General features: G+C 40.6%; 1 protein-coding gene across 7 annotated transcripts in view; it reads right to left on the bottom strand.

Moving 5' to 3' along the window:
* Positions 1-18,685, bottom strand: part of IQSEC2 (IQ motif and Sec7 domain ArfGEF 2) — a 156,491-nt gene that overhangs the window by 47,817 nt on the left and 89,989 nt on the right. Inside the window, exon 1 of one of the 7 annotated variants that reach the window (XM_087925821.1) lies at positions 2,666-3,257. The exons of 5 other annotated variants lie outside the window; for them this stretch is intronic. In XM_087925821.1, coding sequence (XP_087781947.1) covers positions 2,666-2,748 — 83 coding nt within the window. In that variant the 5' untranslated portion in view covers positions 2,749-3,257. One more of the 7 variants, XM_026711517.2, reaches the window with a different exon arrangement.

Here is an 18,685-nt window from a genome sequence, read left to right as displayed (position 1 = left end):
ATATACCGAGCCAGAAATTAGCCGAGCATGTTGTACAAAGCCAGTCTTAATAGCAGGTTCAGGACTACAGGTAGACAAAGCAATCCTAGAGGAAGGTGTAATTATAAAGCTTGGCCAGGTCATGCTTTTCAAAGTAAGAGTCCAGTAGATCTTCACTGTTTTAGAATTCCAATTCCACAAAACCAGTAGGAAATTTCAGACAAGATACAGTATATTCACAGCAAGCTAGCATAATTATGGGAGCAGATGTGGGGCTTATTGTTGAAACAGAGGAAATCTTACCATAAAAATACCTTGGTGTGGGATCTACTTCTGGCAGGAAACTACTGGTAATAAATTTGTGTTTGCAAAGTTTTCTATGAGGAGAACATATAGTTGCTGAAGCTGACATGCACTCAACATAGGTGGAATTTTGTTATAAATCATTACTTGATAGTAAGCTAACCTTTAAAAAAAAACTAGTACCACCTTGGTCAATCTTTCTGTGATGTTGTCAACCTCAATTTTTAATCATCCTGCCTTGTTTATTCAGGAGGATCAAAAAGTTTAATACTTTATCTTCTGATATATACAATTTATATGCAATTTATAATATTGATATACACCATTCCTTACACAGACAAAAATAAAGCTCTCCTCCATATGTGTATATTTATATCTAATACTTTGAGCACTCCTTTAAATGAAAAGGGAGCCTTGCAAACTGTAGTAATTGACGATTTTGTATTATTACCAATCTTATTTTGCAATATTTATCACTTTGCTTCATTTAGTTACTTTTTATAAAGAGAAGACATAATAAGGCAAGGGTACTGAAGACTATTGCTAGCAAAGATTCATTCAGACACAGATGAGGTGATTTAGCAAACATTCCCCATATCACAAGTCCCATCAGGGTTGACTCTCATTGTCCCCCATTCTTTTATGGATACTAGGATTCTTAGGGACCTTTATCCAACATCAATCCCAGAACTTTTTCTTTTAATCTCTTCCTAATCAAGTCGGTCATATATAAATTTTCCAGCTTAAATACTACTATCTGTATCTAAGTCAAAAGAGCTGTGAAGGAAGAAAGCTGAATGTGGATGGAACTGATTATATGGCTGCTGAGGCAATAGGAATACCAGATTTTTGGCACATTAATCCATTCCCTCTGTATAATCCATTTCTAGGACTCTTGTAAATTCTGAAATCCAAAGTGGAGAATAATTTGTTCATATAATGAAAAATGACTAAGTGAAACTGAGTCTATAACCTGAAGATATGATGTGGAAATCCTTGCACAGAAATCAAGGACCTTAAGAAATAAAAAAAAGCTAGATATGGACCTAGGCTTGCCTTTTTGTAAGCAAAGATAAAGGAAGCAGAATTCTTGGAGATTCTCCATTTTGAGCCATTCAAGTTAAGAGAAATTATATTCAATGAAATATTTACAAGAGGAGGGAGCTTACAGAGAATGCAAAAAGAGCAGGAATGGTTATGTAGTTAGTGGGGATTGGGAGAAGGGGCACACAGAGAAGTTTCTTGGTAAGGCCTGTTCTGGGGATGAAGGAATAAGTATGCGAAGACCCGCCAACTGTCCTAATTCAGATATAACATTTTCTTCATCACTCCAATCATCATCAAGAATGAGGATTAGCAGAACAGCATTATCAGCCACATAAAGAGTGAATCTGGAGTGTCTGCTGAGAAATCCAAGAATGTGATTATAGAATCAGAAAATTCACCTCAAGAAGGCTGCGCTTTCTACCGGGAAAATATTCATTAACAGGTTATTGAATCTTCCAAAGTGAGTGCAGGACGCAAAAGGAAAACAATGGAGAAGTGTCCCTTTTATTATTGCTAAAGAAGACAAAAGAATTATCTCCTGGGCATTTGGGGATTCCTCCTGAAGGTAGTGGTGGCTGATGAGATGAGGAAGGGGAATTCCTTAACAAAGGCAGCGGGAAAGAGTTTCTCTCAGATTATTTCAAAATTTCAAACAGGAAGAAGGGGTGCTGAGCAGAGAGGGGCAGCGAGGGATCTGGCCAAGCAAAGCTCCAGGAGAGAACCAATAATTATCCAGGGAAAAGGAAACCTATCAGGAAGGGAGAGGGGGGGGAGGGAGAGCGGTGTTTCCTGCGGAAGAGGGCCGCTATTTTGCGGTCTGCAGCTCGGAGGGGGAGGCGTTCTCCGGCTGGCCCTTGGCTTCCCCGTCTTCGGCTGCGGGCAGAGCGGGGTCCGTTCCAAATGGCCGAAGAAAGGGAATGAATGCGCCCGGTGGGGCTTTGGCGGCGGCGGCGACCAGAACTCCCCCACCCCTCGCGTAGGAAGGGGAGGGGGCGCACTCACCAGTGCAGGAGCTTGTGCTGCAGCTGTCCCGGGCGACGCTCGGACGAGCATTGTAGGCACCACATGGCCGCTTGCACTCTGCAGCCCGGGACTGCCGCCGCCAGGGACTTGGTGAGGAGGACGGGGACGGAGGATCCAGATTGGGTCTCAGCAACGGCGGCGGCCGCTCCGTGCCCCGAAGCTGCCCAACCGCCGCCTGGGCTTCGCCATCCTCGGCTCCTTCACGGAAAGCAAAGGAGGAGCCGGGACGCGGCAGGGCCCGCCTTTTGCCGGAGATTTCCCCCTCCTCCCTGGCCATTGTCAGCCCTCCAAGGTTCCCCCCGCGCCGGCCCACCTTCCCTGCCTCGCAGCTCTCCACAGTGACGCCCGGATGCCGCTCGGTGTCCCGTTGCCCGCGACGCCGACGGGGTGCTGCATGGCTTGCGATGGGAGCAGAAGCGACGCGGTGGTTCCTCCAGAGATGCCTTAGCCAGCTGCCAGGGCTCTGCCCCACCTTGTCTCGAAAGAGATTCCTGCGTCGTGGTTGCTATTGTGTGCCTGATTTCTTGAGACTCCGCTAAATCCGGGTTTCCAAGAAACAGCTAAGTCGCAACCTCTCTTCCGCCGCTCCCGAAATACACGACAGCTTGATGGCTGTGTGGCTTTTTTAGCGGTGCTACATTAAACATTCATTTTCCACATGCTAGGAGGCCGGGCAGGTCTCTATTATCAACTTCCCCCAGTCCAGAAATACAGACTTCTTCTCCTACCTCCTTCTATCCAGAGCTGTTAGTGGAGGAGTGTGATTTAATGACTAAACGGTGGCTGCCAGCCAAGATTTCCTAGATGCCTTTCCAAAATTCAAAATGGAAAAAGCTTTAGATCAGAAAAGCAGCAAAGAAGGTGGAGCAGGGAACCAAAATCCATGAACTCCACTCCAAATGTCTGGAAGAATTAGGCCAGGAAGAGAAGATATCACCTTACACTGGCATTTTCTGGCAAGGAAGCTTTACTGGGAAAGGGGTGTGTATGGAAGAGGTGGTAAACCAAAAGTTTTGGCATCAGGTATGAATATGAACTAAATCAAGAAACATTGATCTGACTTAAGGAGCACATCCTCTACAAGAAGCCCTCTTGCACTAGCCTGAGATTTTACAAAAGCATCACTGTGGACTGGCACATCTGTTCACAAGTAGGTTTGCTCAGGAATGAGTTCCCTATGCTATTTTAGTAATTAGAAGAGAAGTAGATGCCAGCTGATTTTCTTGCTTGGGTACCATGAAGTCTCAGGATCTCAGAGACCCCAATTTGCCCCAATGCAGATACCTTTGTTTCTGAGGAAGATGGCATGCAAGAATTGTAATTCTCCTTTACATCCTAGATTTTTCTGCCATAATTATCATTAGAATCATGGAAGACCAAGGCTACTACCCGCCAACTGTTTTATTAAGATATAACATTTTTTCATCACTCCAATAATCATCTAGAATGAGGATTGCTGGGAGGACAAGGTTAAAATCCTCCCTAGTCATGATGTTAATGAAATCTACATTGTTAACTAAGATTTGGGGTGATATGAAGTCAACAATATTATGTAGTTTCAAACATATTAGATGCAGATTTTAACTTTGTCTTTTACCCAATTAAAAAAAAAACTCAAGTCAGGATTTTATGAATGTGGACAGTGAAATGGACATTTCTGTTTATCTTGTGTTTTATTGTGGTCTACCCACTAGTTCTCAAAGAAAATTCTCCATTTCTAACAGGCAGCATTTTTTAGAAGATAGTAAAAAGCAATAAATCCTCTCTGATGCTACTTTATTTTCATTAGATAGACAAATTATTACTTTTTGTGTGCCCTCAAGTCACTCTTGTCTCCTGGCAACTGTTTGGACGAGTCCTTGCATTTTTCTTGGCAAAATTACAGAAATGATTTGCTATTGCCTTCTTCCCAGGACAGAGAGAGAGGGACTGGCCTGAAGTCACCCAGCCGGCTTTCTGGAATCAAAACTCATTGTCTTGCTGTTTCTAGCCTGACATCTTACTCACTATACCAAAATGGCTGTCAGTTTGGACAAAGGATAAGGATAATAGGTCAAATCCAATAGTAGTGGGGCGGAACAAGGGATGGCTTTTTTCTTTTATTAAGAAACTAAAAGTGATAAATGATTTTCCAATTATCCTATCCTGTACAAGATCTAAACCAAGATTTAGTTCGGTGTTCTCTCAAAGTTGGCAAGTAAATCACTAGCAAATCTCCATGCCTCCTCTCTCTCCCTCCACACTTTATAGTTGTCAAGTAGAAAAACAAACACATCCATCCCTAAGGGCAGGTTGGTAACAAAAAAGGATCCTAGTCATAGTCATAGTCCAATGCAAAATTTTCTTATCATCTGTGTTATGATTGCAATGCACACAGAATTTTTTTTGTCAATACTGAGAAGAGAAGGAGGGGGAGAATCCTCTAATTTCATTCGTTTTTTTTCCTGCCACTGGCCCCAAGACAAAATATAATAAAATAAAAATGTCCAGTGAACAACCATTTTCTTTTGGATGGTTAAACTCACCCAAGTTGTTTAGTGCATCTTTCTAGCACTGTAATTCAAAAGTTACCCAACACAAGATTTTATTAGTGCCATTGATAGCAAATCCTCCATGAACAAATTTAGCTTTAAATGTTCTAATTTGCACTAAAATCTTGGTCTGACTTAATGGTCAACATTCCTTTGAAAAAATACCATATTATGTAACCTTCCTGATAAGCAAAACGTGAAATAAAATCCTGGTTCATTCACGTCAAATTTTCCAATAAGCTCAAAAGAATATTTTTGTATTTCAATCCAGAAAAGAGTGAGTTACTAAACAAAAAGTTGACACGGAAAAAGCTATATTTGAAGTTTATCCACAGCAAAACGAGCTGAATTCAAATTTAAATAACTGGTTACAACAAAATTTATAGAAAATTACTAACAGGCTGAAGCAATTTCCACATAAGGTAAGTCTGAAGGTTTTTTTACCTTAGTAAAAAGGCAATAAAAGTAGAAGTTAGAAAGTGCAAAAAGTTAAGCAAGTAAGGGAAATTCAGTGCACAGTCGTGTTCTGGAATTCTTTACAAACACAATGTAGTGATAGCCTATAATAGTTATGGTTTGGACAAATGCATAGAAATGAAATCTGTTAATGGCTAGTAGTCATGATGGCTATGCTGGCTCCAGCATCAGAAGAGGAAGACAGGCCTCAAAATCAGTTTTCAAGAACACAAGTGGAAGGGAACTTGGGAACATGTACTTGGGAACATGGTATTCTACTGCACAAATTCAGATGCAGCATAACATTTTATTTTTTTTATTTTATTAAATTTAGATACTACCCATCTCATTCACAAAATGACTCTGGGCTACCATTAACACACTTTTTACACTTTTACATTTATTTTTAATAAATTTGTTATAATCAGTAAACTCCAATAGACTTTGAATGGCTTACAAAGTCCATTACATACAGTAACAGTTACAAATATTAACAAAATTAAGCAGCCCAGACTAAAAGAACAACAACAACACACACACACAAAATAATAAAAATATGTCAGCACTCCAACCTAAAAAAAAAACACCCCAACCCTGGGAAAGAACTATATTTAAAAGGCTTTGTTGGACCCCCAGGTGGGGTGGGGGACATCTATTTATCTGGAGGGATCCTATTTCAGAAGATAGAGATTGCAAAACAAAAGGCACATTTTCTAGATCCCAAATCTGGCAACGTTTGGTAAAAATAAACTGAGGCGCACCCACTCCGTTGGAACATCAGGTGGGCAGAAACAAATGGAGAAGAGCCATTTTAGTGTAATGGTTAAGGTGCTGGCCTAGAAATCAGGAGTCTGTGAGTTCTAGTGTCACCTTAGGCATGAAAACTGGCTAGGTGACTGGGCCAGTCACTCCCTCTCAGCCTAACTCACTTCACAGGATTCTTGTTCTGAGGAAAATTACTTATAAAGTTATAACTTATAAATTAATCTAATAAACGAATAAATAAATTCCTTAGGTAATCAAACAGTCAGAACCTTGAAATGCACCTGAAGGAAAGCTTTCTGTGCCCATATGGGCACAAAGACAAAAGTCCTTTTACCCAGCTCATGTTGCTGTATATTGTAACTTCCAGATGGTTGAGTGCAGCTCCGTTTAGAACGCACTGCAAAAGTCCAATCATGAGGTGACCAGGCCTGAGTGACCATCTGCAAGGTCTCCTGATTGAGGAAAGGGCACATCTGGCACATAAGATGAACCTGTGAAAAGGCCCTCCTGGCTACAGCTATTACTTTCTTTTTGATAATAAGTTTTATACAGAAATGTTACTTTTGCTATCAAATCTACACCTATACTATTATCTTCACCATGTCCATTTTAAGAATGTGTATATATAATGAAGTTTTACTTTTGAGTAAATATTCATGGAGTTGCATTTTAATTTGTTTAGCATCACAAATTCTTTGGCCCTTGGGATAGGGCAGGCTGTAATAAATCCAAGCACATATATAACAAAAGCAAAAATCACAAAATCCATACATATCATGATATAACACACTCAAAAGCTATACACACATATAAGAAATGCCTTCCTGAGCCTTCACACGGATATGCTAACAGTGGAAGAAACACAAATTTAGTACTGTCATGTCATTCCTCTCTCACTTCACATCACCTCTGCACACAGGATTTTTTTTTAAAAAAAAATACCTGGCTACAATCTCCCCCACCCCTTTTCCTTTCCGAACTGCAGCTGCCTACCCCTCTTTTGTCCTCTACATCAAATAAGATATAGCAACACCAGAGTTAGAAAATTATTGATGAGACAGAGCAGTCTGTGAGATGGTTGCCATAGGGATGAAGGGAAGGGTGAGATGCTGGGTTGCTATGGATCTTGCAAGAGGGAGGATGAGTACCAGCATCGCCATAGTAATGCAACAGTACAGGTGGAAACACCCAAACACTAGCAAAGAAAGTGTGACAGCGCTGCAGGGGAAATAGCTCTAAGGTACAGTCAGATCACTCCCTCTGGGGATGGACTAAGACAGGACATTCCTTTCTCCACATCTGAAAGAGATGAGGAGTGGAAATTCACTCTCTGCAGTTCTCCTTTCTAAAACCTAAAAAAGGAGCCAGCTACAATGTGCAGAAAGTCTTGGAACTAGACTTCCAATCTGAGTCTGAGGAAGAATTGAGGCAAAAGGAAACAAGGAAGCCTGGCTTCAGATTATAAGTTTGCAAGTGGAAGGAAGTGCCTTTTATATCTCAGCAAAAGCCTAAGTGATAATAGAGCTGGTGACAATAAGAAGGAAACTTTGGAACCAAGCCTCAAGTCTTTTTATTCCTGCTATCAGGTATTACCCGTGTCATCATTTCTACCTTCCAAATAGCATCTCTAAAATAGACTACTATTTTTGAGCCACCATAACTGCATTGTTGTGTGCCTGCCTATCGTCATGGCAACGCCTCCAAAATAGATACGTTGGGAAAAGAAAGAAAGGGGTGAGTGGGTATCAACTTATTCAGTAAATAACTCTTTAGTGCCAACTTGGCTTCTCCTTGTCAGTGTAAATGCTGCTAGGCCTAAAGTAATTTCCACTGCTTTTTACAAGTCACATTGCCTCTATGAAAGCACACATGTTGAGAACAGTTGGTCTTTGGTGTGTCTGCAGACGCAGACATGCACACACACATACACACACACACAAAATTGCTAACGCGACTACTGACAAACATACCAGCACAGAGGAAAATGCAGATGCTTCCTTACCAAATGCATGTATACATACACAAATCTATTAGCATGGACTTTTTGCTATAACAGGTCAAACAATAAAAGACACACATTGTTTAAAAAGAGTCATGCTACTGTGATACTAGCATAAGACAACAGGATTCATATGTACAAGATACAAGGCATATACATACACACACACACACACACACACACAGCTTTTTTTAAAAAGTACATCAGGCTTCCATATAACCTCACCTGACATTAGGATGGTTAATGACACCTAATAAATAAAGTCATTCACCGTCACTAAGCATTATCTAACTCTGAACTTTAGCAATACAGCAAACAGGAGAAGACACTGCTTTCATGGCCCACTTTTGGGCTTCCTGAAATCACCTATCTGATGCTGCTGAAAAAGATATTGAACTAGACAGACCATACAATGCAATGTAACAGAACTAATAACACTTAGCAGTGAACAATTACATAGGAATTCAAAGTGCTTCGCAGGCACTATTTATACAACTGTCTTGAAAGATACACCAAGGTTAATCTTAGTGTCCCATTTTATAGATACAGGTAGTCCTCAACTTACAACAGTTCTTTTAGAGACTCAATGTTTCAACAGCCATGAAAAAAGTGACTTATGACCGTTTGTCAAACTTACAACTACTGTAGCATTCCCCATGGTCACGTGATCAAAATTCAGATACGGCATGTATTTATGATAGTTGCAGTGTCGTGTGATCACCTTTTGCGACCTTCTGACAAGCAAAGTCATTGGGGAAGCCAGATTCACTTAGCAACCATGTTAGTAACTTAACAACTGCAGCCATTCACTTAACAACTATGGCAAGAAAGGTCATAGAATAAGGCAAAACAACTGTCTCTCTTAGCAACAGAAATTCTGGGGTCAATTGTCATCGTAGGTCAGAAGACTATCTGTAGTATATGCTGAGATTGTGAGACTAATAGTTCTAAAATGACCTTCACCCAGTTTAAATTCAGAGCCACATAAGAACTCAGCTGAAGACTTTAGGAATTATAGCTCTTTCTCATGTTATGTCAGCTCTCAAACAACTGAAGTTCATCCATCCATCCTAGGCACAACTGTTAGTGAGGTACCTTACAGGAAGACACCCACTCTCTCCTGACAGTCATCATCAAAAGCAGATGGGTCTCAGCCTGAATGTATTACACAACTTAAACACATTTACAGTCTAGAAATAGTGCTGTTCTTCAAATCTGTTTGCAGCATGTAAAACATGATGCATGTAAGTGTCCTTCCTGCCAGCCAAGGTGTGTGTGTGGGGGAAAGAAAGCTGATAAATCTGCTAAGAATTCCCTGCCCCAGTGTACATATTGAGCCAAAACATCCCAACTCAAGACCAGACTGTTGCTGTTGTTTTGTTTATCTTTGTTAAGGAGAATTCACCTCTGGAACTTCTGTGAAGTCCTTCACCTGGAACCTCAAACTATTTCAGTAATTTTTGGAAACAAAAAAATTAGTACATAGAGTAAAAAGGAACTGATTAAAGAAGATCATTTTGCTTTTTTTTCCCAGCTGAAGTTGTTTGATCATGTTCAAGATTCAAATAAATAAAAAAGAAAGAAAAGAAAACAAAATGCTAGGCTAATAATGCTTCTTTCTCTCTCTCTCCCCTCCCCACTCTCTCACACACGCTTACAGTAAGCCAAACCCAGGACCTTATTCTGCTTACTCAGTTGAAGCACCTCTGTAATGATCCACAATAGACAGTAGCTGCAGATAAGTCCTCAAAGGAGAATCAAAGCAGGCTGGGTGGTCTTGTGATTCTCGAGTACTAAAAGCAGAAGGTTGAGTGTTGGTGGCTTCAAGATATTCCTGCTAGGCCTGTTTGGGCAAGGGAAACTTGGCTTCAGCCTGACATCTATTGGTCAAGTGAATTCCTGCTAAGTGCAACCTGATCTAACCACAGAAAGGGCAGTTGTTCAGTTGTGGTAGTCAATGGCTAAGGAGGACACCTCCCAACGAATCACACATGCCTGTGTTTCCACACCCAGCTAACAAAGGGCATGTAGTCAGGCACATCGGCTATACTTTCTTCTATACAAATGGCACATGCCTAATTAAATTCATATTGACCGTGTTTGCATGACACACTTAACCCGGTCCTTGAGCTGATTCCCTCCTCTGCCTTTATACACCATGCATAGAGCAAGAAACTAAAACTAATCAAGTGAGATGAGGCTCACCTAACATGCATATCACAACAAGCCAAATCAAACTACTAATCCTGCCTGCATATTTTATGCATGTCACTGGTATAACTGACCAAGCATAGACAGCCATGCAATTGTCTCAATATAGTCCTAATACTATATTTACCTGTAAGATGATGATCCCTGCACCTATTGATGATTAGATAGAAAAAGACACCACTTATGTCCTTTGCAGTATTATCAGAGAATCTAAAATAATCCTCCCATTTAAAGTTGAAGGGGAGGGGGGACTGCCTTCTTTTTATACAAATCCAGCGTTTGGTTTGGCTAAAGAAAGAAAAATCTGACTTACATTCTCTCTGTCACTAGAATTTACTCTTTTCTGGCAGCAAGAAATACAATCCAGTTTCATTTTCTTTTGGCCATAAGCAGAGTGACGATCAGAAATAAAAAAAAGTCTTTGGTCAGTCTCCTCTTCGGCTTACTTCTCATTCAGGAGATAAACCTGTGCCTGGTTTGCTTTGCTTTAGAGGATAACATGAGATTATCAACAGAATGCTCTCTCATACAAAAGCCAATTACACAGAAACCTGCAGATAGAAACCTAGCATATAAAAGAGCAGAGTTTCATTCTCACTTTCTCTCTAGGATGCCTAGTTTCTACATGCTGGGTTATCTGTTGAATGGAGGAGCATTCCCTCCTGTGAAGACCAATCCACACATTAAATGGGCTCTCTTCAGGAAGTGTGCTAGATGGAAAAATACAGGATACTTGCTAGCTAAGCCAAAACTGAAGAAGTGCACCCCACTTTGAAAGCAGAGCAGGTGGATAGGTTAGTAAAGTGCTGGAAATGTAACCTTTAATCTAATGTCTTTTGCTCAGGGCAACTGTAATAAACCATGCATATTTAAAATGAAACAGGTCCTCTGTGGCTCATGTTTGTTATGATAACATGGCCTTCACCCTCTCATCGGTTATTGATGCAATCTGATATGAAAAAAAAAGTACGCATTCCCAATGTTTAACCAGGTATTGCCCCATCCAACAGCAAAAAGTATGTTCTTGAAAGAAAAATGATAAGGGAACCACAATTTGAGATGCTTTACTTCTCCCTCAGTGGCTAGCACTGCCATTATTATTGTGTATTTAGCCTTTTACAGCAGCCTGATGTGGAGCAATTTAGCCAGTGAAGCATTTCCTGCCACTTCCCTGTGTCAGGAGAAATGTCAATTTGCTATACCTCTATTTTGCAAAGACACGAGTGACAAAGGCATTTTTTTTAAAAGGCAGCTTATTCCTAAGTCTGGGAATGGAATGGTAACTAATAAATTAAGTAAGTTTGATAGACTGGAAATTAAAAAAAAAGAGTGTTGATTTGCATAACATGTTAAATGTGGGTGGTAAGTTTATGCAACCCTGAGAAAACTGGATTAATTGAGTAAACCAAACACAGCATACAAATACAGTGCTTGATTTATACAACATGCTTCACCAGGTCAGTTAAACTAATTGCTATACAAACTGCTAAGAAACTGACTTTTAATGTTGCGGGCGGGGTGGAGGTTTACTTCACAAGTGGCACAAATCCAGCCTATTAAGTTCCTGGTTTGCTGCCTTTTTGATCCCCCAAAATGTGGATTTAATCAGGGGTGGGATACGACAGGGTTAACTACTGGTTGGGGATTTACGAGCTTCCCTGCACACAGGCCGCCTGTAAATTCAGCATGCTGTGTGCAGAGACCCAGCCTTTGAAACAGCCTTCTTTTCCTGCTTTTCTAACTGCAGCTGTGCCTCATTCAGCAGCTGAAGTTGAAAAAATCAGGAAATAAAGATCGGGTAAGAGCCCAGGAGGGTGAGTGGGCAAAAACATCAGCAGACATAGAACCGGTTCTATGTGTGCTGCTCTTCAGAGCTACCAGTTCTACAGAGGTGGACAGAACCGGTATAAACCCATCCCTGGATTTAATTTAACTCTGAATTAGCATGAATCTAGCTGAAAAGTTTTATATATAAAGCCAAGCAATAGGGATAAGAAAAGTAAGAACCTTGATCCTGTGTAAACCACAAGTATAATCTGAAAAATGAGTTCTCCATAAATGCATAAGTATTCACCAGAATTCCAGATGCACTATTTCCGCCCCCTGTATCTGTTTTATGAAGTCAGAATGAATTAAAGGGGTAGGGAGCATTCAGTCAATCTACATAATCTATATTCAGATTCATAGGAAAAATCTAATGCTCCACTAGCAGCTTTTAACTCTCTAAGAGAACAAGAAACATGTATTTTAGCTCCTCTTGAAAGGCATTGTTGGGCCCTGACTCAGTCTTTTGAACTTGGATCTGATAGTTTCAGTTTTGCTGGCCTGTTGTTTGTCCTAAAAACAGCAATTGCTTCCTGCAATCAGGAAGCAATTGTCTTTTTGTCTAACACCAACACCATACTTGTAAAAGTTGCCACATAGGCACAACCTCTGTTAATGACGTAGGAGCTAAACCACTTCATTCCAAGTTGCCATTTGTTCATTAAAGTATTCTAGTAATTCCCACTCCACTCCAAACCAACCTCACCAGTTTATTCTTTTCACCTTTACTTGGTAAAGTAAAATAGCTTTGTTGCAATTTTCAGTACAGCATACTGAAGTGGTCATCTCCAACTGGGACCTCACCAAGATAAAGCTGATTATTCTGTTCTTATCTAAGCACTTCCCCTTTCCAGTTCCTCTCCAGTTACACCCTAGTCACCCAGTTTCCTTGGCCACAGATAACCATCACATTGCTTAATAAGACATCACATTGTTACATACAGTCAGGAGAAGCAGTATACAATTGCTGTCTCTTTTGACTAGCCCCTTCAGCCAGTCACAATGGAAAGTCACAACTAAGATGGAAAAAACTAAGTGGTCCCAGTAATCCATAAATAATAGATCTGAAGCATGAACCACACCCAGTTCCCCTGCATCACTCTCATTCACTTAACCTGTACAGCTACAGAAACAATCTCTACCTGATGTTGAAGTATAAATCAAGTCTCTTTTGTCCTCTGGTCTATTGCTTTTCATGGAACTGAAATCAACATCTCACATTGTCACCCGGCAAGAGATGGTTGCAATGATGACCCAAACATCAGTGGAACACCCGAGGAGTGCCCTCAGCACGGGCCAGCATAGCTCGAAGAACCTGTAGGCATCAAGATTTGTGGCCTACATTCCTGTCATAACAGAGAAGGAAACTCTATGTCCCCCAGGCAGTTCCTCTCTTTCTGAGTCACCATTTCCTCCTCAACAACTAGACAAAGCTTGTCCTCCTCATTTCCATCTTTATCTTATCCTTCTTTCACACTCTTCATGCTTATTAGACAGGTAGCTTGCCACTCAGGGAATGAAACTGTATTTATGTTCTTCTCCCTTGGGTTCAGTCCAGAGGTGGTATTCAGCAGGTCCTGACCAGTTCTAGAGAACCGGTAGCAGAAATTTTGAGTAGTTCGGAGAACTGGCAAATCCCACCTCTAACTGGCCCTGCCCCCATCTATTCTCTGCCTCCCGAGTCCCAGTTGATCAGTTGGGTCATCTTTTGTTGCCCTGCACAGGAGAAGGGAACTGGAAAGCAGGTTAGTGGGTTGGGGAGGGAATGGGAGTTTGCAGTAACCTTCCTCCAGGAGTGGGAATTTTGCAGTATCCTTCCCCTGCCATGCCCACCAAGTCATGACCACCAAGCAAAGCCACGCCTCACCAAGCCACGCCCACAGAACCGGTAGTAAAAAATTTGAATCCCACCACTGGTTCAGTACCAATGTTCTAGGTGACTGTATCACCCAAGCTCCTCCATTTTCTTGAATAGTAAACTGCACAATTTCCAGGCCAGCTGGGTCCATCCAATGGTCAATGCCCCCAGTCTTTATTATCCTTTGCATTGTTTTAAATCTGCATGTTGAAAGAGCTTTTTACAGGTAGTCCTTGCTTACAACCATTCATTTAGTGACTGTTCAGCATTTCAACAGCGCTGAAAAAAAATCTGACTTATATCCAGTCCTTGGATGTATGATCGTTGTAGCATCCCAGTGGTCATATGAGCAGATCTGGGCACACGGCAAGCAGCATATCTTTAGGATGGTTGCAATGCCCCAGGGTCACATGATCACCATTTGCCACTTCCCAGCCAGCTTCTGACATGCAAAATCAATGGGAAAGGCTGCATTTGCTTGTAAACATGTTATTTGCTTAAGAATTGTAGCAAAAAAAAGATCATAAAATTGGGTGTGACTCACTTAACAACTGCCATGGTTAGCAATGGAAATTCTGGCCTCAACTGTAGTTGTAAGTCGAGGAGTACTTGCATATTTGACTCATGGCAAAATTCGAATCATCAGAAAAACCAAGAAAGCGAAGGGAGATGAGACAGGTGAGCAGCAGCCAAACAGAAAAACATCTGTGTGGCTGATCATACAATGTTGTCACGGGACACTGGTTTAAATTTGAACTGAACAATGGTCCCATATACTGGCTGGGTTTCAGGTCTCTCACTTACATCTCAGTTGCCTAACCTGTGCAATGGGAACACTAAAAAGAGGCAATGGTATCATGTGATACTGGAAATATGAATGATGAGACAACAATATGCAATAAGCCCATTACAGGCCTAAGAATAAGCTAAATATGTGCCAAATAATGTTGAAATACCACATTTAGACGAAAACAGAAAAGGCAGTGGGGGAATGTTCCAACTAAACTTCCAATTTAATTCTTTTAATCCACTGATATTTTACCACTGCTTTCCATAAAAAATTTCATTAGCTAGAGTGCTTTTTTCTTCCCCGATGAGCCAGTTTGAAATTCTGGATACGCTCCAAGAAGGATAAATAGCTTAGGATCGTCACTGAGATGCAGATTGAAGGACATCTTACTTCCATGATGTGAAAGAGAAATGTTTTCCATCTCACCTCAATCTCAGAGGCAGAGGAACCGATTTTGGCTGAGCTGCCCACATCACCCTGTAGGGCTCTTTCAAGAGTATCAATTCCTTCCTAAATGTCTGGGCAAAACTAAGCGTTTTCTCCAGACTTCCAATACCATGCAAAGGATCAGCAACAGTTGTTTTAAGTAAAAAATTCCACTGGAGGAAGGGAGTTGAGTTCCCATGTGCACTCAGATGGCCTCCATGCAATTCAGAATTACACAAGTCAAAGAGGCCTTTCCTGAATTCTTGTACGCAGTTTCCAGGATCCTCTTCACGTTAAATACATCTGTAATCAAAACAAGAGACCCAGCCACCCTGAAATCATGTCCTCCCTCTCTCAAGGCACCTTTTTATTTTGGGTGATCTAATGTACAGTATAGATTTTTGAACACAGGATAACAGCAGCAATGGCATCTTTAAGATTAAGGCTTTCATTTAAGCATAAGCAGCTGAGGATTGACTCAGCCCAGTTCTTCAGATGTATAAAGTGCCCTTGTGATATACAGTAAAAGGAATGAGGATGAATCATTATACAGTAAACGTTTATTAAGCCCTAATTCTATACAGAGAAATTGTGATTTCAGTGTTTATCTAGTGTCAAAAAGGAGCTCAAGGAGCCAAATACACTTTGTTAGTTTGGAGAGATTCCAGTAAAGAGCAAACCATACTGATCTGGCTGTTTAACTCAGTTATCCCTATTGTTTAGAAAGAAAGGTGTAATTGTTTTTAGTAGCAAACTGTCTGTCCAGTTTGTTGGTCACTTGTTTCTTCTATCTCATTCTATCAGTTCTTAACTGAGCCCTGATCTCAAACGTGTGCAATGGCAGGAAAAGAAATATGCGGAGACTCCAGGAATTAATGCATACAGGGTAAGCTGGAGGTGGAATTCTGCTATCCTATACCTAGTTTTTGCTGCTAAGAAAAGTATTTCTCTGTGTCTGATAGAATCTTAAAAATACAGATCTGCTGTCAAGAGAATCTAATTTGGTGCTACTTCCTGAGACAAGCTTTGCCTTGACTATAAACTCACAAGGTGGCTCTCACCTAACCTTTGTGCTCTTGGTAGTGATGAGATTATGACACAGATTGCTAAACAGCTATCCAAAGATGACTGAGATAACATAGGTGAACTGCTTGGAACAGCCAATAAAATTCTGAATTCTTGCCAGTGTTATTGTTGGTGATACAGGAATACTTGGGAGCATGGGAACACACACAAACACACCAGACCTGCTAGCATGTTTGATCAAGTAATAAACAGCATAGGATTCCCACAAGCACTAAGTAGAACATTGATCACAACTCCTGGTAACAATGACAAAATGCATAGCTTTTCTCTCCAGTTCGCAACTGCTTGGATTTGAATCATGGGAGATTTTCTTTCTCTCTCCCCTTTTCTTACTGTGAATTGTTCTCCTTGCTAAACATGCAAATAGGTTTGAGATGACAGCGGGGGGGCTAGAACATTTCCATATGGTCATATGCCACAAAAGCTCTGCTAGCCCTTTGGAGCAGAAAATAATTTATAAGAAACATTTTCCCTATGAGCTTCTTTTTATGAAGCACATGGCTGAGGTACAGAAAGCATATTCACGAAACATCGTATCTGCTTCTAAAAATACTGGGGGTTTTTTCCAAGAAAGAAATGAACTGACTGACTGGCACTCAATGAAGTTGGACACAAATAATATATTTACTTTAAAACTCCTGAGATCTTTAGTTCCAAGAAGATTGTTAATGATCTTTAATTAGACATTTCACTATCCTTATCAAGCTATAATGTAGTATAAATCTATCTAAATGTAGCCCAGCAAATGTGGAAGGTAATGGGTTAGGTTAGGATTGCTCCAGATCGCCCTAAGAATAGAATCCTGTGAATAGTCAGGCTAGGCTGGAGACATGACTTCAAGTGCCACACTCTGTAATAAGTGCTCCATAGAGCAAGTCACCACTATCTGTAAATTAGGATTTCAGGCTGAACTGCTAAAGCTACATGGATCTGGTTCCCAGATTTTAAAACAACAACAACCATGGAGGATATACATAAGCTGTTCTTAAATCTCTTGCAGACTTATGGATAATACATCTGACATCCAACTTATCTAAATATGAGCCAATTATTGCTAAAAAGCAAGCACCTCAAAACTAAATATTTATATATGGTAATTGCCAGTTAATTGAAGAGTGTTTTTAACATTTTCACTGTTTATTGCCTTCTGAGTTCAAATCAAAAGGTTGTTAATACCTTGAATTGCCAAGGCAGAAATTACTGGTTCAGTTCAGTTTATTTTGTTTTGATAATATATGTAACTCCACCTATAATTGCCTGTGAATCATGATTTAAACATATGCAGTCTTCATACAATAATAAAAATAATTCATTTACACACGGATCTTTTCCCGTGTAAGATTAAGAGTATCTTGGCGACATTTCGGCGAGGTCCCACTCGCTATCCTTAGGCTGGTGCTTTTGGCTTCGTGCCAGTGCAAGCAGAAAACACCAGCCTGAGGATGGAGAGTGGGACCTCGTTGAAACGTCGCCAAGATACTCTAAATCTTACATGGGAAAAGACCCGAACACACCTAGACCTACATACCTGTACCCGTGAAAATCTACGAATATATATATATGTGTGTGTGTGTGTGTATATATATATATATATATATATATATATATATATATATATATATATATATATATACACACACACACACACACACACACACACACACATGTTTTCTTAAGTTTTCACAGGTACTTACATGTATGGTATTCAGCTTTGTTCGGGTATTTTCCCACGTCATTATAGTTGTGCTTTTAAAGTTGTAGCAATGTTTTGGCAGAATCTCATCTGCCATCATCAGGCTTCTGTATTGTATTCGTCTGTGAGTCAGACTTTTACAGTTGTTTCAGTTTTAAATTTGGGGCTAGCCTACTGCTGTGCCAGAATGGTTTTTTCTTCATCCTGATTGGTTGGGAGTCTTGGTCTGTGTTTATTGGTCTTGGAGTTTACTGTGTTCTGCTTGATTGGTGTTTCTAATATCTTCTTGTTTGTTTTGTGGCTTTTTTTGTGTCTTGATTGGCTGGCAACATTGCCCAGGTGTTTGCCCAGACAGATCCCCCCTGATACCTCCAGCTCAAACACACCCCAACCAGGCACCCAGATGAAACCTAGCTTCCTAACAAATGATAGCCATCCATTTATTCAGAGCCAAGCTGCACTAAAGGCCTCCAATACAGGAACACAATGTTGCCAGCCAATCAAGACACAAAAAGAGCCACAAAACAAACAGAAGATATTAGAAACACCAATCAAGCAGAACACAGCAAACTCCAGGACCAATAAACACAGACCAAGACTCCCAACCAATCAGGATGAAGAAAAAACCATTCTGGCACAGCAGTAGGCTAGCACCAAATTTAAAACTGAAACCACTGTAAAAGTCTGACTCACA

The sequence above is a fragment of the Pseudonaja textilis genome, chromosome 2 (assembly GCF_049901715.1).
Source record: "Pseudonaja textilis isolate UNSWEBS1 chromosome 2, rPseTex1.2, whole genome shotgun sequence".
NCBI classification, from domain to species: domain Eukaryota; kingdom Metazoa; phylum Chordata; class Lepidosauria; order Squamata; family Elapidae; genus Pseudonaja; species Pseudonaja textilis.
This window is presented reverse-complemented; position numbering and strand designations above follow the sequence as displayed.